At 31.8% G+C, this 18900-nt stretch overlaps 2 protein-coding genes across 7 annotated transcripts; both read right to left on the bottom strand.

The window, feature by feature from the left end:
- Window positions 1-5701: 5701 nt before the first annotated feature.
- On the bottom strand, window positions 5702-7059 carry LOC149882055 (periculin-1-like). The gene is made up of 2 exons (XM_090066607.1): window positions 6105-7059; window positions 5702-5955 (listed from the first exon to the last, which is right to left on the bottom strand). Exons 1-2 carry the CDS (start codon window positions 6322-6324, stop codon window positions 5747-5749), a joined length of 429 nt encoding a protein of 142 aa, XP_089922733.1. The 5' UTR covers window positions 6325-7059; the 3' UTR covers window positions 5702-5746.
- Window positions 7060-8773: 1714 nt separating this feature from the next.
- On the bottom strand, window positions 8774-17248 carry LOC145191217 (uncharacterized). 6 transcript variants are annotated; one of them, XM_090066602.1, is made up of 6 exons: window positions 17027-17248; window positions 15294-16928; window positions 14871-14958; window positions 11601-12343; window positions 10503-11411; window positions 8774-10339 (listed from the first exon to the last, which is right to left on the bottom strand). In XM_090066602.1, the coding sequence occupies exons 1-2, from the start codon at window positions 17100-17102 to the stop codon at window positions 15805-15807; spliced, it is 1200 nt and encodes a 399-aa protein (XP_089922728.1). In that variant the 5' UTR covers window positions 17103-17248; the 3' UTR covers window positions 8774-10339; window positions 10503-11411; window positions 11601-12343; window positions 14871-14958; window positions 15294-15804. The 6 variants fall into 6 exon arrangements, with proteins under 6 accessions (XP_089922728.1, XP_089922727.1, XP_089922729.1 ...); XM_090066601.1 differs by having other exon boundaries at window positions 10503-11854; window positions 12163-12343; window positions 14871-16928; XM_090066603.1 differs by having other exon boundaries at window positions 10503-11854; window positions 12163-12268; window positions 14871-16928.
- Window positions 17249-18900: the final 1652 nt, after the last annotated feature.

Raw genomic sequence — 18900 nt, 5'->3', positions numbered from 1 at the left:
ACAAAAAAAATGTTCTTGGAAGGAGGAAATTAGGTGTCGGGAGGAGGGGGCGATGGGTAAGCTCCAATTGCTCTAATTTATTGCAAGTCATCCTCATTCGACTCTAGTACCAACATACTAAAAATTTGAGTATGCTCAATGCCTCTTTAGTAACCTATATTACGTAACGAAATTCCTTGGCACTTCTGTAAAATATGTGATTTCTCACTAGAGACCCAGTGAAAAGATTTTTTTTTTTTGTATTTTTAGAATGAGGAAGTTTTCTCATGATAATCAAAATAAAGAGAAGGAATCTGGGGATGTTATACTGTCCTGGAGTGTGTTTCAATGCACTGTGTTTTTTGTAAAAGGTCCTTTCAATTTTGTAATGTGTTTATCTCTGTGGCTTGTGTTGCTGATCATTTCTATTTTATAAAAAGAACTTTAAGCTGATAAAAATGTCAAGAAGAACAAAGAATAACAAATTTTATGAGCTTCCTCTTTGTAAGATCATGAAGAAGTACTTCGTGTTTATTGGTCCGAGACTGAGTTTTATATTTAGTTTTCTTTTTTTTATTTTCTTATTTAATCAGGTTTTACACTTTGAGAGGCTCTAAGAATTAATCTACTAGCATATAAAATATTCATATTGAATATGATGCAATTTGGTTTAAACTTTTGATTCATTCATAACTCTACTTTCTCCGGATTGTGTTACAATAATTTTAATCTTAGATGCAAACTTTGCGTTCGTAACTGTCGTCACCAAGATCTTGACACAAAATCTTGTGAAAAACTTAATCGAAGTTATGCAATATGTATAACTTGTTGGTATAAGAACACTAGTAATAAAGTTGGTATAAGAACAATAGTAACAAAGTTGGTATAAGAACACTAGTAACAAAGTTTGTATAAAAACACTTGTAACAAAGTTGGTATAAAATTTTTGTTGCGGCTGTACCAATGAATTTTGATTTTCCCATTGAAAAATCTTTATTAAATTTCAAGAGAAGACAACAATTCGATAGATTTAATAGCCGAGATAAAATGTAAAGCTACCAATGACGATGTTACAACTATCAAACCTTTTAAAAAAAAAATTTTTTTTTTATTATCTCAAGTTAAGATTTGCAGGCTCAAAGTAAAAAATTTAACCCTAAAGCGTAAATGTTACAATACTGTGATGGTTCAATAGAACATATTGTTGATATATTCAAATTATGTTCTGCTACTGGTACTCGGTAGTATGAACAGATTACAAAAAATTTTTTCAAATTTATCAACTCTACCTTTTCTAGCTGTAAAGAAATAAGAAAGCCAGAAACGTTTTTCTGCATCGAATGTGTGGAATTTTTTGGTTTCGGTTTCTAAGTGAAAGTCGAAATCAAACTAATGATATTTTAAATATCTGAAAATTTCGACTTTCACTAAGAGTCTGCGCAACGCATCAATACGGTGGACGATGAACAATGTAGAGGTTTTGGGCCAGTGATAGCGATTCGGAAATTAGGATAGTCATATTAATTTCGGTGAGATGACGGTGAATGCAGCTCGGCATTTAACAAAAAATCTGTTCTGCAGGATTTAAGCTGAACTTTTTTTTATTGTTTATATTGTTTTTGTGTTTGTTTTTTTGTACGCATCCATCAGAAAAGTAACTGCATTGTTTTAGGTAGACTTTGTCTTATGTGAGATAAGTTGCTTTTGAATTTCATATACAAAAATTGTAAGTTTTATCATCCGAAGTTGAGCGAACGACTTTTGATGGATACTTTACAGATATTCTGGTCTGGATATTTGTAATGCAAGTTCAAACAGTTTTTATACAAATGGTAACTCTGTATTGAAAATGAAAAAAAAGATGAATAAAAAATGAAATGAAAAACAGAGCTAACATTAATCTAAAAATGAAAAAAAAAAAAAAAAAAAAAATCACCAACACATTCTCTCATTTACAGCTGCGGACAAAACTACGTGAACGATTGCAAATAGTTTTTTTTAATGAAATTTTCAATGTCTTAAAATAAGTTTATAGTTTAATACTATATATGGGTGGATAGACCGTTTTTTGCTCTATAAGACTGTGTAAAGTGTATTCTCTAATAATTTGTTTTAAATTAAACATATCTAATTGTTCAAAAAGCATCAAATATTTTGCGCGACAAAACCACGTGAACGATTATACAAACGTAAAAGAATAATTTTACTAACATCAACAAATAATAGATTCTAAAAAAAAAAAAAACATTAATATTTAGTTGCATAGCCTTTAGAATCGATAACGGCCTTGCACCGTCTTGGCATAGATTCTACAAGAGTTTCTAGTAACTGTTTTGGTAATGCCTGTACGGCTCGAAAAAGTTCATCCGGTTTTTGAAATTTGCGACCTCCCAAGCGTCGCTCAACTTCAATCCATAAATTTTCGATTGGATTTAAGTCGGGAGATTGGGCAGGCCACTTCAAAACCGTTATGCTATTATTTATGAGCCAATTTTTTACAGTCAAAGCTGTATGTTTAGGGTCATTATCATGTTGATAAACCCAATTGTGAGGCATTTTTTCTAAAGCGTGTGGCAACATTTGATTAGATAATATTTCCCTGTACTGTAGTTGATCCATTATACCGTTTACACGGTACAACGGACCAATTCCAGCCCAGGAGAAACACCCCCAAACCATTATATTGCCACCCCCAAATTTTACAGTTCCTATTGTATACTCTTTTGCAAATCTTTTACCTACTGGACGCCTAACATAACCTCGACCGTCGCTGCAAACCATGTTAAATTTACTTTCATCCGACCACAAAACTGTTTTCCAATTTTCAACCGTCCAGTTTAAGTAATCTTTAGCGAACTGTAGGCGATCTTTGACGTGCCTGGGCTTAAGGAATGGTTTCTTTGCAGGTCTGCGCCCATAAAGACCTCCTTCGTTTAAACGCCTTTGAATCGTTCGTGTGCTTACGTTTTCCATGCCTGTTTGCAGACGAATTTCAGGGGCTGTCAAATGTGGATTCTCAAGAGATTTTCGCACAATTTTTCGATCAGTACTAAAAAATAAAATGTTAAACATTAAAATTAACATTAATATTATTAAGATTAAATATTAAAAAAAATAAAATTAAAGGAATATTACCGCTTATCCGTAATACGTGGACGACCACCTTTCTTAACGATCTTTTTGCTCTTTTCTCGGTGTATAATTTTATGTATTCCACCTTTTGACATCTTTACATGAGCTGCAATTTGCCCAATGGACCATTTTTCTTCTTTGCGCAAACGCAAAACCAAGCTTTCAATTTTTGAATCAGTTTGACGAACCATTATAGTTTAATTTTTTTAATTTTTTGATGTTAAAAAGAATAATCTTGAGAAATTTAAATGATTGTAAGTTCTTAGAATACCAAAACCACATGAACGATTTTTAAAAGCACTGATTTCGATGTGAATATAATATAATTTGCATCAAAAATGACGCTTTTATAAATCGTTCACGTGGTTTTGTCGCGCAAAATATTTGATGCTTTTTGAACATTTAGATATGTTTAATTTAAAACAAATTATTAGAGAATACACTTTACACAGTCTTATAGAGCAAAAAACGGTCTATCCACCCATATATAGTATTAAACTATAAACTTATTTTAAGACATTGAAAATTTCATTAAAAAAAACTATTTGCAATCGTTCACGTAGTTTTGTCCGCAGCTGTACTTCTAAGTTTTCTTTCAATACCTCCAAATAACTTGCTTAACATTTGGAAATGTGGGAATGAACCATTCATACAATCTGTAAAAAGTTATACTCATTTACTGTTACTGTTTAAGTGACCAACTGTGTCTACTACTTAAACTAAAAGTCTTCATCTCGACATTTTGATGCTGCTCATCTAAAAGAATTGCCAATGCTTTTTTACCTAAAAAATACTGCGTACATCTATGAACCATGCATTCATTACTCCAGATATCACAAAGAAGTTTTTCCATTAGGTTTTTGCATGTCATTTCCTAATTCATTAGATTCACTGTCAAAAAGGCATTTTGATGAAGACTACAGACATACTGTTTACCTGTGGAATTGGCGCAGTTTTGTCGCAAACTACCAAAAAGAGAGAAACAAATTTTAAAAGCAGGTTTCACTTACAAATTTTAAAAGCAAGTTTAAAATACAATAGTAACAACTACCTTATTGTAGTAAATGATTTTAAAAAAATCAAATTTTATGCTGTTTTATGCGAAGAGTTACTGTTGATATTTGCTTCAAGAAATTGTTTTAGAAATGTATTGAAATTACATGTTATTTTGTCTTCGGGATACAAAGAAACCTGAGAGTCGAAATATTGCCCGCTACTCTGACGAGTAAAGTTATAGAAAAGAGACATAAAATTGCGATTAAAAGAAGTTGCCTCAGATTAATCGCAAAGGAGGAAAACATTGATCTTACGAAAATCGGTTTTACGAAAATTACTAGCATTTTTTCGTAAAAACGTCAATACTTAATTCGAAATTCACGATCGTATTCTAACTAGCAGAAAAAATTGTAAGATTCAATCGTAATAACTTGTAACTCACGTCAGTTACGAAACTTTCGTTAATGATTTGAGTTCATAAACTAGGTTTCAATTTTATTTTCAGTTCGATAGCGAATCTTGCTTTTCTACCAAGCCGCGTGAAACGGAAGAGGAACTGTTTCTTGCGGATTGGCTCACGGGAGAGTGAGAACTCTTTGTCTTGCTTTCCAGACCCACGCTGAGCTTGTTTAGTATGTAATGACGCGTCATTCATGCGTCAACTCATTTATGCGGCGCGTTTTGTAGACGAAAGCGTCTCAATTCCGAGTTTCAGCGTAAAGTACGGAACGGTCAGAAACGTCAGTCTTACAGAATACAACATTTCGCTGATGTCTCCGATGCTGATACATTTCAGCGGCAACGCTATGAAAGAAAAACGTCTCACTGGAGGTTTGATCACGGAATGCGATTAGGACCAATTCGTTAGCGAATGTCTTTGTGTCTAAGTTTTTAGGGTCAGAAGCGATGTTCAAAGTAACCAATTCGCATGAATGCCCGAGTGGCAAGCCGCACCGCTAGCATTTGACAAAACAAATGTTGAACAGGGTTAAGCTAAAGCAAAGTCGATCTTTCTCCCCTTTGCTTTGCACGATCGGTTAATTGTCAACAAACTGGCCTCTCTTTGACAAAATAGCCGGATATGCGGACGAGCAGTATATCCGGCTATTTTGTCAAAGAGCGCTGCCAACTACCAGTCGACTCGAAGCCGCTTGCCTAAAGACCGCGGCGTAAACTTCAGGTTTGTGCCGAGCGAACAGCAAAGGTGTTTTCTGAGTGGCCGATTTTGCCGAAAGAACGGTCCTTTGATGAGCTTACAACTCGAAAACACTTTTTGAAATATTTGCGACTTAAAAAATCGCGCAGAGAGAGAGAGAGAGAAAGCTAAATCTAATTTTAAGCTTAAAGCAAAGCTTTCGCTCTGACGCGGACGGATTCTACCAGGCTCAAATATTTTGCCTGCAACTCATTCAACGGTTAACAAAGTGGGAAAGATCGTTTCACTTGGGCTTTCTTAAGTTTGTAACATTGCTTGCAGAGCTGTTGCTCCCGCTGCAGCTCTCTTTATTATCCTTTTTTTTTTCTCCCATCTCTGGAATGATCCCGGAATAGATCACTTAGAATCTTCGCAAATTGCACAACACTAACAAACAAATGAACACTGCTCAAAACATCATTGTTATTTTTAACAAAATTACAATCAGTTTGGTCGCGGTGGGCATTCATCATATTTTCCGAGGCATTGTCCAAGACCACGGTAACCAGCTTTAGCGCAAAAGACTAATCCGTATGGACATGGCATGCATATCGCTCTCTTGTTGACACATGCTACGTAGTCCGATTGAGGCTCTCTGTCAATAGCGTAGTTGCCGTCAGCACGATAGATGCAGTCATTTGTAACGTCGACACCTAAAGACCAAAGACAAGATTAAACGGTAAGCTTTAAAAAAAAAAATTTTTTTAGTGCGCTCTAGTCAAACACGCAACTCGGTTAGAAAACAAAAGCCCGACATTCTTAGCTAAGCTTTGCAGAAGCAAATTCTCAACAAATCTCTTACCGACACAAATAACGCGTTTTGGTTGGTAGTTGGTTTCCTTGTGTTCGTAGTCGGTATTCTTGGGCTCGTAGTCGGTATTCTTGGGTTCGTAGTTGGTTCTCTTGGGTTCGTAGTCGGTGTTCTGGTGTTGGTAGCCGTCATCTTGGTCATGCATTACACGCGATGCGTTTGCTGTGACAGCCAGAACACAAGCTGCGATGAAAACTATTTTGGTTGCCATGATTGTCAAGGAGTTGTAAGGTTTTTTGAATTCTCTTGTGTTTTGCGTTTGAACTTGGTTGTGTTTGCAAAGCGGGTTTTAATAGGCATTTTCAATGGACACTTGTGGAAATAACAACTGTACTAATTTGCCAGTAATGCGCCGAAAGAGCGCTGAAAAAGTAATAACGAACTAACAAGTGCTTCGTTTGAAGAAACGCATTTTGTTTCTGCGAAAAGATCACGTCACCAAATTAGTTTGGCACAAACGCATACTCAGACGACGCACTGAAAAAACAAAATCAAACAAAGCAAAGCAAAAGCAAAGAAAGCATAAGTATTCGGCCAAAAGAAAAATGAACAAGCGCATGAGTCTAATTTGGCGAAAATAAAATGCAGATCAGGAAGCAGCTCAGCTTGGTTTCTTTGAGCTGAGAAGGAGTTGCTTTTTCGAGTGCACTTTAACGCACGCACGCAAGAAGACACGGTTTCTCTCTTCTCTTTTTTTTTTTTTATTTTTTTTTATTTTTTTATTTATTTTTTTTTTGTTGTCCTTCGAATAAAGTAGCTGTAAAATGCTAATACAAATTGTTAAAATGTTAGAACTGTAATGTGCATATTGTTATTCAGTATGCACATTACAGTTTTTTTTTTTTTTATTGATTCATTGATATAAGTTTTATGATTGGGGATTAAGCAAATTCCAAACAAAGGTTCTGCTAATCCCCAATCAATAAAATTGATATGTATTGATTCAAGAAAGTGTTCAAACGCTTACCTAGAACGGTTCCTGTGACTCTTCAATGTGATTAGACTTTGTTTTGCACACGCTTGCGAAGAGTTGTTTTTGGTATCTTTTGGTACCTCTGAAGCTTTGTTAAGTAGTACATCGCCTTTTTTGATTTGTTCTACTGCAAGTTGCAGTTGCTCTTCAGTGTAAGTTGTTTGCGTTTTAAGAATGTAAATACCAATCGTTTTTGTTTAAAAATTTTTTAGATAGCAAAGGCTATCAAATATGTTTACGCTTTGATTATTAGCTTTTAATTATTAGCTTTTAGCCGCGCTCATCTTAAGGTGGAAGTAAGAGCAATAAGCAAGATTACTCTTCTTCCCATAAAGATTCCCTCAGTTTTTTGCTGATAACTTTTTTCCAGAACTAGCAAATTCAACTTTTAAAAAACAGAACTAAGATCGTCATAAAATCTATAAATCGCCTCAAATAATTTATTAAGTAAAGAGTTTAGTTTAGCAAATTTAGTTTACTGTCTTTGGCGCATTTTTTGCGAAATTTAAATTATGAAATTCGGGCGAAGGTCTTAAATTGCCGTTAAAATAATCTAATTTCGCACCATTTAATACTCGCGAAAATTAATGGTGTTAATTTTTTATTCTATGACCTACAGGCGCAAAATCTTGAATGCGTTTTAATTATATAATTATTAAGGAATAACGAAGTTTAAGTCTAATTTGACCGATTTAAAAAAAAAAATGAAAAAAAAAAAATGAGCAAAACCGAACCGAAATTTCTCTGCTTTCTGAAAGCCTTCTTTCTCATTTTTAAAAACGCAAACCACTATTATCAAATTTGCATTGTTTGAATAATAAAAACTCTATTTGTAAAGTCCAATTTGAGGCTTGATGATATGTAAAAATAAGGAATTTTCAAAACTGTTATCGGTTGTTTTGGCTCGAATATTTAGTTGAATGTTTTTTATCCTAGAAAAAAACAGTACATTAGTGCTACCAAATCGCGAGGTTAGAATTATTTTGTTCTTTCTCTAAGTTTAAACGTTGGGAGAAAGTTTTTGATTTTTTTCTTAGAGTAAAAATTATTTAAAATTTTAGCTTTAATTTTTAAAGAAATAATAATTTATCTTTAAATAATTTATGTTTAAACAAATTATTTTAAAAAAAAACTGTAAAATAAAGTGTATTTTAAAAGCAATCTTTACTTACTAAAATTAATAACTCATTTTCTCCCAACTTTTAAAATAGGAGATAGAACAAAGTAATTCTTACCTCGAGAAATGACATCATTTTTTTTCCGCCGTAAACTAATGTTTACCTTCTTATTCCCTTTTATTTATACTTACCATCTTAATCCCTTTTTTTTTTTTTTCTACCTTTATGTTCATAGTTTTTGGCGATAAGAAAAGAACGATAAGTAAGTGACAACGCTTTTCGCTCAAAACAATTTTTTTTCTTAAAAAAAAATAAATTTCATCAAAACTCCGGAAATAAAATGCTCCAAAATGCAAGGATCTTATAATTTATAGGTATGTAAAATATTTCTAAAAGAAAGTGTGCGTATATTTGTTTGAATTCATCAAAAGAAAATAATTTTATTAAATGGACAACGTTGAAAAACAGACAGCGTTTAAAGAGACGAAGTAGGAATACCACGTAATCATCAAACATTATTCTTTGCTGGAAAATCTCTTGAGGGAAAAAAAACTTTAAATAATTACGACTTAAAAAGTAAATCGGAGCTCCTTTTAGTGGATGTTGTCCGAAGTGTATTGTTCAGAAAAGATTCTTTTACAAGTTTGTTCAGACGAAGTTGTTCATAACATAAAAGAAAAAATTTCCCAAAGAAAAAACATTGAAATAAATCAGCAAAAACTTATTTTTGAAGGCAAAGAGCTTGATTCCTTTGCAACGATCGGCTATTACGGGGTTGGTAATGAATCAACTCTTCAATTGTTTGTAAAAGAAGGAAATGCTTTCCGATTATTTATTACAAGCACTGATTTAACGATCACTTTTCTCATTGATGAAAAAAATACTGTTCATGATGTGAAGTCTGTGATTTGTAGTAAATGCGGGGTTAAACCGGAAGATCAGAAGCTGTGGTACAATGGCGATGTATTAAAAAATGAAAATAAAATGAGTGAAATAAAAAATCACGGGGGTTCATATTTATTTCTTAAGTTGTCATTTACAAACTCTAAGTTTGTCTTTGTAAATATTCTAAACAAAAAGAGGATTTGTTTGGCAGTGGAGCCGCACTTCACAATTTATAGTCTTAAAAAACAAATTAAAGACAGAGAAGGTATTCCACCTGACCAACAGGTGTTAATACACAGAAAAAAAATACTGGAGGATAGTGAACTTCTAAGTGACTGCAACATTTCTGAAGAATTGAGCTTAGAACTTAAAAGTAATGACAGCATTCCAATATTCATAAATGTTCATTACAGAAATCACGTGTCTTTAAATGAAGATTCCGCATATCCTACTCGAGATAGAAACTACTTGTTGAACGGAATACGTTTTTCACGATTCCCGCATCGTTAAACTACTTGTTGAACGGAACAATCGTTTTTCACGATTCCCGCATCGTTAAACAAAGTATTACTTTAGAAATATCGAGCCATGGCGTAACGCTACCCAAATTAAGACGTTTGTACCGAAAAGATTTTCTTGATGTTGATGTTAGGTTTTTTACTATCACAAACTAACGTCGGTTACTTGCGCTAGGCAATTCATACCAAATCGCGCGTTGTTACTTTTTCGTACCACGGTAACTGTGTGTTTTCATAAAGAGAAAATAGTTTTTTTGTAGAATCCTATTGATTTATTTACGTAAAGTATAAGATTTTTTATCAAGTCTAAAATCAATAAATTAATTTACCGCCAGCGCATTAAAGCAGCGCTTAGAATAAAAAATACATCAAAAACCATCACGCAAAAGGTAAGAACGTATTCATACATCAAAGTGCGATTTTTTGAGTTAAACGTTATTGCGCGTGTAAATACGAGGGGCGCAATCTTTGGAATTATTTTAAATTGTGCTAAAATTTTAGCAAGAGATATTTTTTGCGCTACATTAAAACAACTTGTCTTGTTTGTATGATTGAAACAACTTAAATAACACTCAGCCGAGAGTCGACGATCTTTGCCTTCCGAAAAGTTGCCATTGTAAACCTAGATGATTTTCTTTCATTTTCTTGCGATCTTACCGTGAAGTCCAACTGCGACAACGGATCATCTTGAATCAATCATTCAATTTATGCTATTCTCTTGATCAAGATTTTCTAAAAAAAAAAACACAAGGTAGTTTGTTTCTATGTGAACTCGATAAAGCATCTACTTCGCTATAAAATATCTACTTCGCTATAGTTTCTGTTATTGACCAATTATAAAATCTAATCTTAATTATATGCAAAAAGTACAGAAATTCGGTACTTATACACTCACCAACTAAGTCAAAACAACAAAAATCAGAGGGTTGCTGATGCTGGTTCTCTGCTTGCTAGACATTACCTGACTGCTCTATAACATCAGCCATTTTTATCTCGGATTGTCACTGGAAAATGGAAATTTGTAGTTTTCTGGAACTAAATGTTTTTGCGGTACGGACTTATTATACAACCCATTTCATTTGATATATTTTTTATAAAACTTATAATAGTTTCATACATTTCTTAAACATAATATAGGCGTCGATTATTCATGCGCAAGTTCTCACCGTCCATACCATGGAATGAAACTTGAGCCCTTAAATTTGCTATATATATCAAAAACCTTGAGCAAACATTTGTTTTTTCTAAATTAAAATTGTTTTGTTAGTTTCATTCAAGTCGCGTGATTTTGATTAAAGTCACTTGACTCGTTGTCAAGATTTTTACGTACGTAAATATAAATATATTTTTCAAGTAAATAAAAGATAGGTTGATGCAAAAACAAAAGTCAAAAAGTAGCTGAGTTTCGAAATACTATGCTCAATGAATATACTATGTCCAAAAAATGTAAAAAATAAAGCCAGCGGAAGTCCCTCCGGTTTTGATAAAAAGAAGAAGACAAAGCAAAAGGATGATCTTGCCATTATACCTATGAGATTCTGATCCAGTTGCCTAACAATAATACAGGAAACTCTGCTATAAAAAGCATCAATAAGTGTATCACTACAGGTGTTATAAATGATAGCACTGCTTTGACCCTGACCCATCAAAAACACGCATAGCACTGCTTTGACCCTGACCCATCAAAAACACGCATAAAACTATCAAAAGAATTTTTTTAGTAAACGAAAATAAACAACCTTTTTAGTTTAGTTTGCAACTAAACTAAAAAGGTCGTTAAATGTCGAGGCCTTCGATTCTTTGTCTTAGTTTTTTTTTTAATTTTTCAAGATTTTTCCTGATTATACTTTTTTGTTCAAGTTTTAAACTTTAAAAGAAAGGTTCAAGCTGCCAAACCCTAATCTACACCTGAACTAGTCTTCATCAAAATTTTTGCGGGGTATCTTTCAATGAAACTTAAGCCCCTTAATTTCGTACTTTAAAGTTCATTAACAAATTTTTAGTGCCATACTGAAATCAGAGATAAAGTTCAAGACGCCGATCAGTTTTTCTGAAATATCATGAAAAGAAAATGTAAATCTGAAAAATATCATAAAAAGAAAATGTAAACGAGAAGAGATTTGTACAAAAAACCCTACAAATTTAGGTGGTTGCAGTGAACATTTTGCGCATGATCAAACGTCTAAATAAGATGTTGGAGATGTCATAACAATGTTGGGTCTACTCGAAAATGAATTTGTCCCAGGCCTGAAGTAAAAAATGTGAAAACGTCTGGGAAGTGTTTAGATTAGTCTTATAAAGCAATGAACTTGGCAATCATCAACGAAGATTTGAAGAACAAATATATAAATATAAATAAAATACGAGAACATGCATTTAAATGGGCAGGAGCCTCTGAGATTCTAGGAATTAATCTTACTTTCCATATTTTGATGTAAAAAAGCACCAATCAGTTTATTTAAAAAATGGGAATGTTATAAAAAAGATTTATTTTATTATGCAATGCTTTTGGAATTACAAAAGAAAAACAAGAGTTATCAATGATATTAACTTACATTGACGACAACTGTTACGAAATTTATGAGTGTGCATCAAGGCGTAGAACAAACTTGTGACCAAGTTATTGAACACTTCGGCAACCAAGCCAAGAAACGTTTACCACTAAATAACACATCGGTTCTATAAAAGGCTCTTGGAGAAAGCAATAAATGCTTTTTCCATCACGTAGACTTGATTCTAAATTAAGAAATCACCCAAAAGTAATTCTTTTTATATTAATTCTCGCCTAACTCATAATTTCTGTGGTAAAATTTGTTTCAAACGTGGAAATATAAAAACTTCCAAGAAAATCTAGTTAAAACAAATGTTTTATTGTGGGCCGTGATTTAAAAAAGCAAATACTGCTTCTGTCCTAAAATACCTTTTCGATTTCTATACAGTAAATGGTAAACGTGTGTTTTTTTAAGTTATTTTCATTTTATTCTATTCCTCTAAGTAACTTTGTAATTTCCTGCCCTCAACGTAATTTCCTGTGCAATTTGTTAAAAAGTTTTGAGTTCAGGTTTGATGGTGATTATTAACATTTTAGGATACTCGGTGTTGACCAGTTTACAACGAGCCTTATAAAACAGAATAAGAAAGCAATCTTAATCTAGGAAAAAAAAATCCTTAAAAAGAAAAAATTGTTATATTTTACGCTTTTAATAAATTTCAATTCAACTTTTGGAAAATTTGCTCCTTTTTTTCCCGCTTTTTTTAACCTCTTTCATAAACAAAAACTTTTTCTTCTGCTTCTTTACGTTTTGTTAAAAGTTATGTTTTGAAACTGACCTAAGGTAGTTTGGGGTTAATGATTTCAGAATTGGCCTATTACGTGAAGTTTTCATTCTATAGGTTGATCTGCTTTGGACATAAATTCAAATAAAATCAGAACTCTATTTTCCTAAAATTTCCATCGAATGCAGATTTTCTAATGTAAGAATTTAAATGCTAGGTTTGTAAAAAGAGTAAACTTCAATTAAAGAATATGTAAGTATGCATGTCAAGAATATATATGCATATGTATGCATGCAATGTTTAAAAATATGTATGCATGTCAAGACATGCATACATATTTTTAAATATTTCATTTAAAACAACTCAGCGCCTAATCATAGTCAATGTTTGGATTTTTCTGATTATCTTTTTAATCTTTGTGTAAGTTTGTTTTCTCAAGAAATAAGAACACACCGTTTACTTGCAAATTAAAGTTAGCTATCAAGATAAATATTTGCCTCACACGCAGTTCACAAGTCATGTAAAGAAAACTTAAGCTAGTGGACAAAGGGAACTGGATATTAAATAGCACTTGGCAATCCAAATGAAGACTCCACGGGAAAAAACGTCTGGGTCACATTTTGAAAATTTTAACTTTTTACACTTTCTAGCTTTACTAACCATAATAGTATATTTTGTATTTGAATTCAAATCATATAAACGATTTGATGGATATATAAAGTTTTTCTAAATTTTCCTAAAAATTCGAAACTTATATAGGTTTAAAAGTTTAACAATGACTTATCTCAAAATGAAAAAGTGTGACCCTTCTGTTTCTTCCCGTGGTGTCCTCAAATGTCAGAAGAGAAGGTAAAGAACAGTAAAAGGCTGTTACTCTTATCTCACAATAATTTTTATTTAATAAAAAGGAAACTTGACAGAAAATCATTTAACCCTATGTGGATTCTGCGCAGTGTTCTACTCAACCATAGTTTAGAGAGGTTTTGTTTAAGTTAAATAAATTAGTAAGAGATTTTAGATTTTAACAAAAGAAAGTTCAGAAAATATTCAAAGTTGTTGTAAGAATTGTCAGCAGAATTTTGTCTACTGCTGTGATATTGTGGTTTTTTTTTACTTTATCTTTTAAAATTATTCAAAAAAAAAAAACCTAAAAATTTTAGATGTTGCCATTTCGAGAGGTTAGAATTATTTTATTCTATCTCCAAGTTTAAACGTTGGGAGAAAGTTTTTAATTTTTTCTAAAAATAAAAATTGTTTAAAATTTTAGCTTTAATTATTAAAAAAATACTAACTTATGCTTTAAATAATTTATGTTTATGCAAAAAATTTATAAAAAAAAATCATAAAATAAAGCGTATTTTAAAAGTTATTATTACTAACTAAAATTAATTACTCATTTTCTCCCAACTTTTAAAATGGGAGACAAAATCATTCTAACCTCGCGATTTATTTAGAAATTTAAAACGTTGACGAAAAGATGTCAATTTTCAATTTTTTCAATCGTCCCAAGCAAATTTTCAAATGAAATTTTTGTGACAAAACTGCTACAAAAAAAGCGACTTTTATTATTAGTTATAAATATCTTAATCTATATCTATTATACTATTTTGCAAAATGATATATTAGATTTAATCTTAGTTTTCGGTTATTTCGATTTATCCCGATTTGTTCATACATAGCGAGTTTTTGAAACATGTCTTATACCATAATATTCGTATTACTCAATATCGGAGAAAATTCTTTTTCCAAAATTTTGCTGAAACAAAAATTTCTGCCGCATCTCAATAGTGAACAAAACCATTGTTTCCACGCATCTCAAGATTGGTTAAAATGAATTGGGGCTGTTTTTTTAGGCTGTTAAAAAAAGAGCCTAAATGCGTGTCACTCGTAATGGAAATTAATTTGATACAATTTCTATTGATCACTATGTGCTCAAAGAGAAAAAAATATTTTATTATTTTATAAAAATTTTTTATATAAAACTCACCACAGTGGCTTTTTGCTTAGCCTCAGATATCTTTATTTCTCTTTGTTTTTCTTCTTTTTTGATTTTTCAGTGACGCAACCAGAGGAAGCTAAACATCAAATATGGAGCAATGTCAACAAAACTTAACGAGTTTTGTTTCTTACTTATTATTTAAAAAAAAAAAAGCACTGAGCTTTGTAGTTGATGTAAACACGTCCAAAATCAAACTTAACGCTGACGTTAATTCCTCATTTATTTCCTTTAATTTATTGTACTCTTTAAGTCATTCTTTAAAATCATTTTTTTTTTTTTTTTTGAATTGTTTGACAAACTGTTGATGGGCTCTGCAACTAGTAGAAAGTAACCTGCACATCTCAAGTGGATAAATACATTATAGTTAGCTATACAAGAGATATTAAAAATGATTAACCGTAATGTATTTACTAAAATGTGTTTTTCATATTGCTAACTATATTTATCTTTTGTTATATAGTTTACTGTAACGTATCGAGCTATTTGCAATGATAAGAGAACAAGTCTATTTATTTGCAATGATAAGAGAACAAGTCTATTTATTTGCAATGATAAGAGAACAAGTCTATTTATTTGCAATGATAAGAGAACAAGTCTATTTATTTGCAATGATAAGAGAACAAGTCTATTTATTTGCAATGATAAGAGAACAAGTTTGCAAAACAAGAGAAACTTGTTAAACTCGTTTACTAGTAAGCTTGATTATGAAATCAAATGTTTAAAGCTTCTAAATGTCATTCGAATTAATTATGAGCAATCGTGACGAACAAACAACAACGGTTCATAGCAGAGTTCAGTTTTTACATAAAACTTTTTTTAATGCTGAGATTTCCTCGCTAAAACGTAATCCTTAACTAAAATATTTATGAAAAACTCGTTGAAATTAGTTTCATTAAGTACGAATAAAACTTTTGAGGCGTATTTATATTAAAATAGACCTAGAAGTATCACTAACGAGCGATTTTTTCAAATACTTTCCTACTGAATTCCAAGCAATGAAAGTTGAGTATTCTCTGATACTCATGTTTGTAACATCTTTATCGCAAGCGTTCTCTGCAAAAAGCTGAAAAATATAACTTGGGATATATTCATCGACAATCCAACGCAAACTTCTTATGAAACGGAACTTATAAAACTCACAGTCTTTGTGCCAACAATGTACGTGTGGGCTCTCCCAAATGCTAGAACTATCGCATGAAGATGCATCAAGATGATCTTTATACGAAACAGAAAAGTCTTTGATTAAATGGTTGAGAGAAATTTCAGCACCGTACAACGAAGAGACAGGCCTCCACCAGGTGGGCCAAACACCCTGCTTGTTTTTTTTTAAGTTAAGCTTACGCAATCCAGGCAAACTAGGATTGAATTCGTTTAAGAATATGTAAGCTGTAGTCTCTATAGTTTTTTTCGATAGTTTGATGAGTAATTTTGAGTCCCCGAACCAAGTAGACCCAACATCGTGAACACCTCTGTGTTTCATATTTAACTTCACTGATATCCGTTTCAGCCGTTTTTGTGTAAAAAGAACGCTGTAGGCCCCTTTTCCAACCACAAGATCATTTTTCACTTTCCATATGTAAAGAGCTGGCGTAAGAAACACGTCATAGTCAGTGCGCAGAGTATACTTGTACGGTAATAAAATATCATAAATATCGCTTCTGTTATACATTACAAAGGAGTTAATAGGACCATATCCGATATTTATATCATAATCCTGTCTAACATACCAACAATGCTCGTTATGATCTTTTTGATCCTCTTTTGCATTATACTTTTGACAAATTGTCTTTAAAACGGCTACATTATCACGGTGTGTAAACACTATAAGGTTTATACGATTGACTAAACGATGTATTTTACTAAAATCATTTTTATGGTCAGTTATGTACCTCCAAGAACCGTAAAGTAATGTAATAAATACTCGCACATCTTCAGGTGAAGAAGGAATGTAGCAGATAACAGCTACGCGGTGATATTCTTGCTCTATTGTCGTTGCACTTATCTTTTCATTATTTAGTGAAGTTTTTACAGGAAAGTTTAAGTGCTCTAAAATTTATACAGATTAAAAATACATCTAACTTCTATTTCAAAAGCAAAAAGATAAGGAATAAGATAACCGGTACATATGTTTTGTATTTTCTTACCATATAAAAGTTTCGTACTAAAAAATGCAAGAAGAATTAAGAATAATATGCGTGCGTAAAATCTCATCTTCGTCATTTAAAATATCGATAAGAAACTCAGTAAAAACGGACTTCTAAGCTGTCGATTGTTTCGTAAATTTTACAAATAGCATTTTAAATCCTAAACACAAAAGGAAATCTATAGGAAAAAATGTATCAGATCTCTTACTTTCCTGTGGGAAAAATGTATCAGGTCATCAAATCTCTTACTTTACCGTAGGAAAAAATACATCAGATTTCTTATTTTCATAATGTTATGAGTATTCTGTAAAATAAAAACGTAGTTTAAAAAAAGCAGTCAATAAAATTGCGTTAAATGTTAAAATATTACGTCAAGCTGTCAATAGCGAATCTAGATTTTTATACAAAAGTAGTGGCACTGAACTTCCAAACACTTCTACCTGGTGAATCACCAGAATATTTGTGAGTGTGTGGAGTGAGTGGAGTGCGTAAAATGATTATTGTTTTAATTTCATACAACAAGATCAAACTTTTTTCGCTGCATAATTGTTGCATCTTTCAACTGCAAAACACCTACAACTTCCATATATATTATATATATTTTTCCCATATATATTACGGCGAAAACATTCCAGAAAATGCCATTTGCTATTTTGCTTCTTAACTCCTTGTGTTGATATTTCTTTTTGAATTGTGTCGCTAAAAGCGAGAACTTTTTGTTGGTTCTCTCAAAATCAAATTAAAGAGCAGTGTTCGAATTGAAATGGTCAGTGTGAACATAGTTAAATCAGAAATTAACGCAAATATCTTAAATTCTTCATAACAACAGTTTTGATTGAGGTTTGAATTTGGCTAAATTGAGCAGCCTACGCTCTATTAAGTGCATTAATTAAAAGCATTTGATTGTTAGAGCAGACATGAATAGTTAAAAAATGACAACAAAATACAAATGTAAGATCGCATTATTCTAAAGATAGTCGAGGAAAAAAAACTGGTTCTTTAATTTCGAGAATCACGTGATTACTGATGTTACTCTTGACGTCCTTGAAAGAAATTTATGGAAAGATTTTTTTGAGTTGAGATATGAAAACTTCGAGGATATATCGCAAAGGAGAATGGGTGGAGTTGAAGCAGTTTGCTCAGCCTAATTAATAATTGTTGAATGAGAAGTTTTCACTAATAAGTTCCCACCCAATAGTATTTGGTCTTTAAGACGAATTTAAAACCTCTTGAAATTGGTCTTAAAAATGTCTTTAACTGGTCTAAAATGAAACACTTTAAGTCGTCTTAATTAAAACGTCTTAAAATTGTCTTCAGACGTCTTAAAGACGGCTTATATATATATATATATATATATATATATATATATATATATATATATATATATATATATATATATATATATATATATATATATATATATATATATATATATATATATATATATATATATATATATATATATATATATATATAATCTTCAGACGTGGATCCAGGAATTTATAACTGTGTGGCCAAATTTTATTTCACGGTTTAAATTTCGATAAAAGATTGAAATATATATGGCCATTGCCACAATGGCTACCCCTTAGATCCGCGCCTGATCTTCCAGTCTCCTCCCAATGCAACATAAATATGTATATTTTTATTGTATTTGGAAGGAGACTGGAAGGTGATGACAGAATATAGAAAGGTGTGAAAATATAAACTATCCAAATGCAATAACTTAAAAAAAAGAGACATTTAATATAGAAATATTTTTCACAGCATCCACAAAAAAGAGTACATGATCATATTTTTAATATGATTTTCATGATGGTGGTGCGTTTTTTAACATACCCTGAATAAATTTATGGACTTATCAAGATATTTCA

Source organism: Hydra viridissima, unplaced genomic scaffold, assembly GCF_058129835.1.
Source record: "Hydra viridissima isolate aposymbiotic clone 2 unplaced genomic scaffold, HvirCarnegie_v1 scaffold_11, whole genome shotgun sequence".
In the NCBI taxonomy this organism is placed as follows: domain Eukaryota; kingdom Metazoa; phylum Cnidaria; class Hydrozoa; order Anthoathecata; family Hydridae; genus Hydra; species Hydra viridissima.
This window is presented reverse-complemented; position numbering and strand designations above follow the sequence as displayed.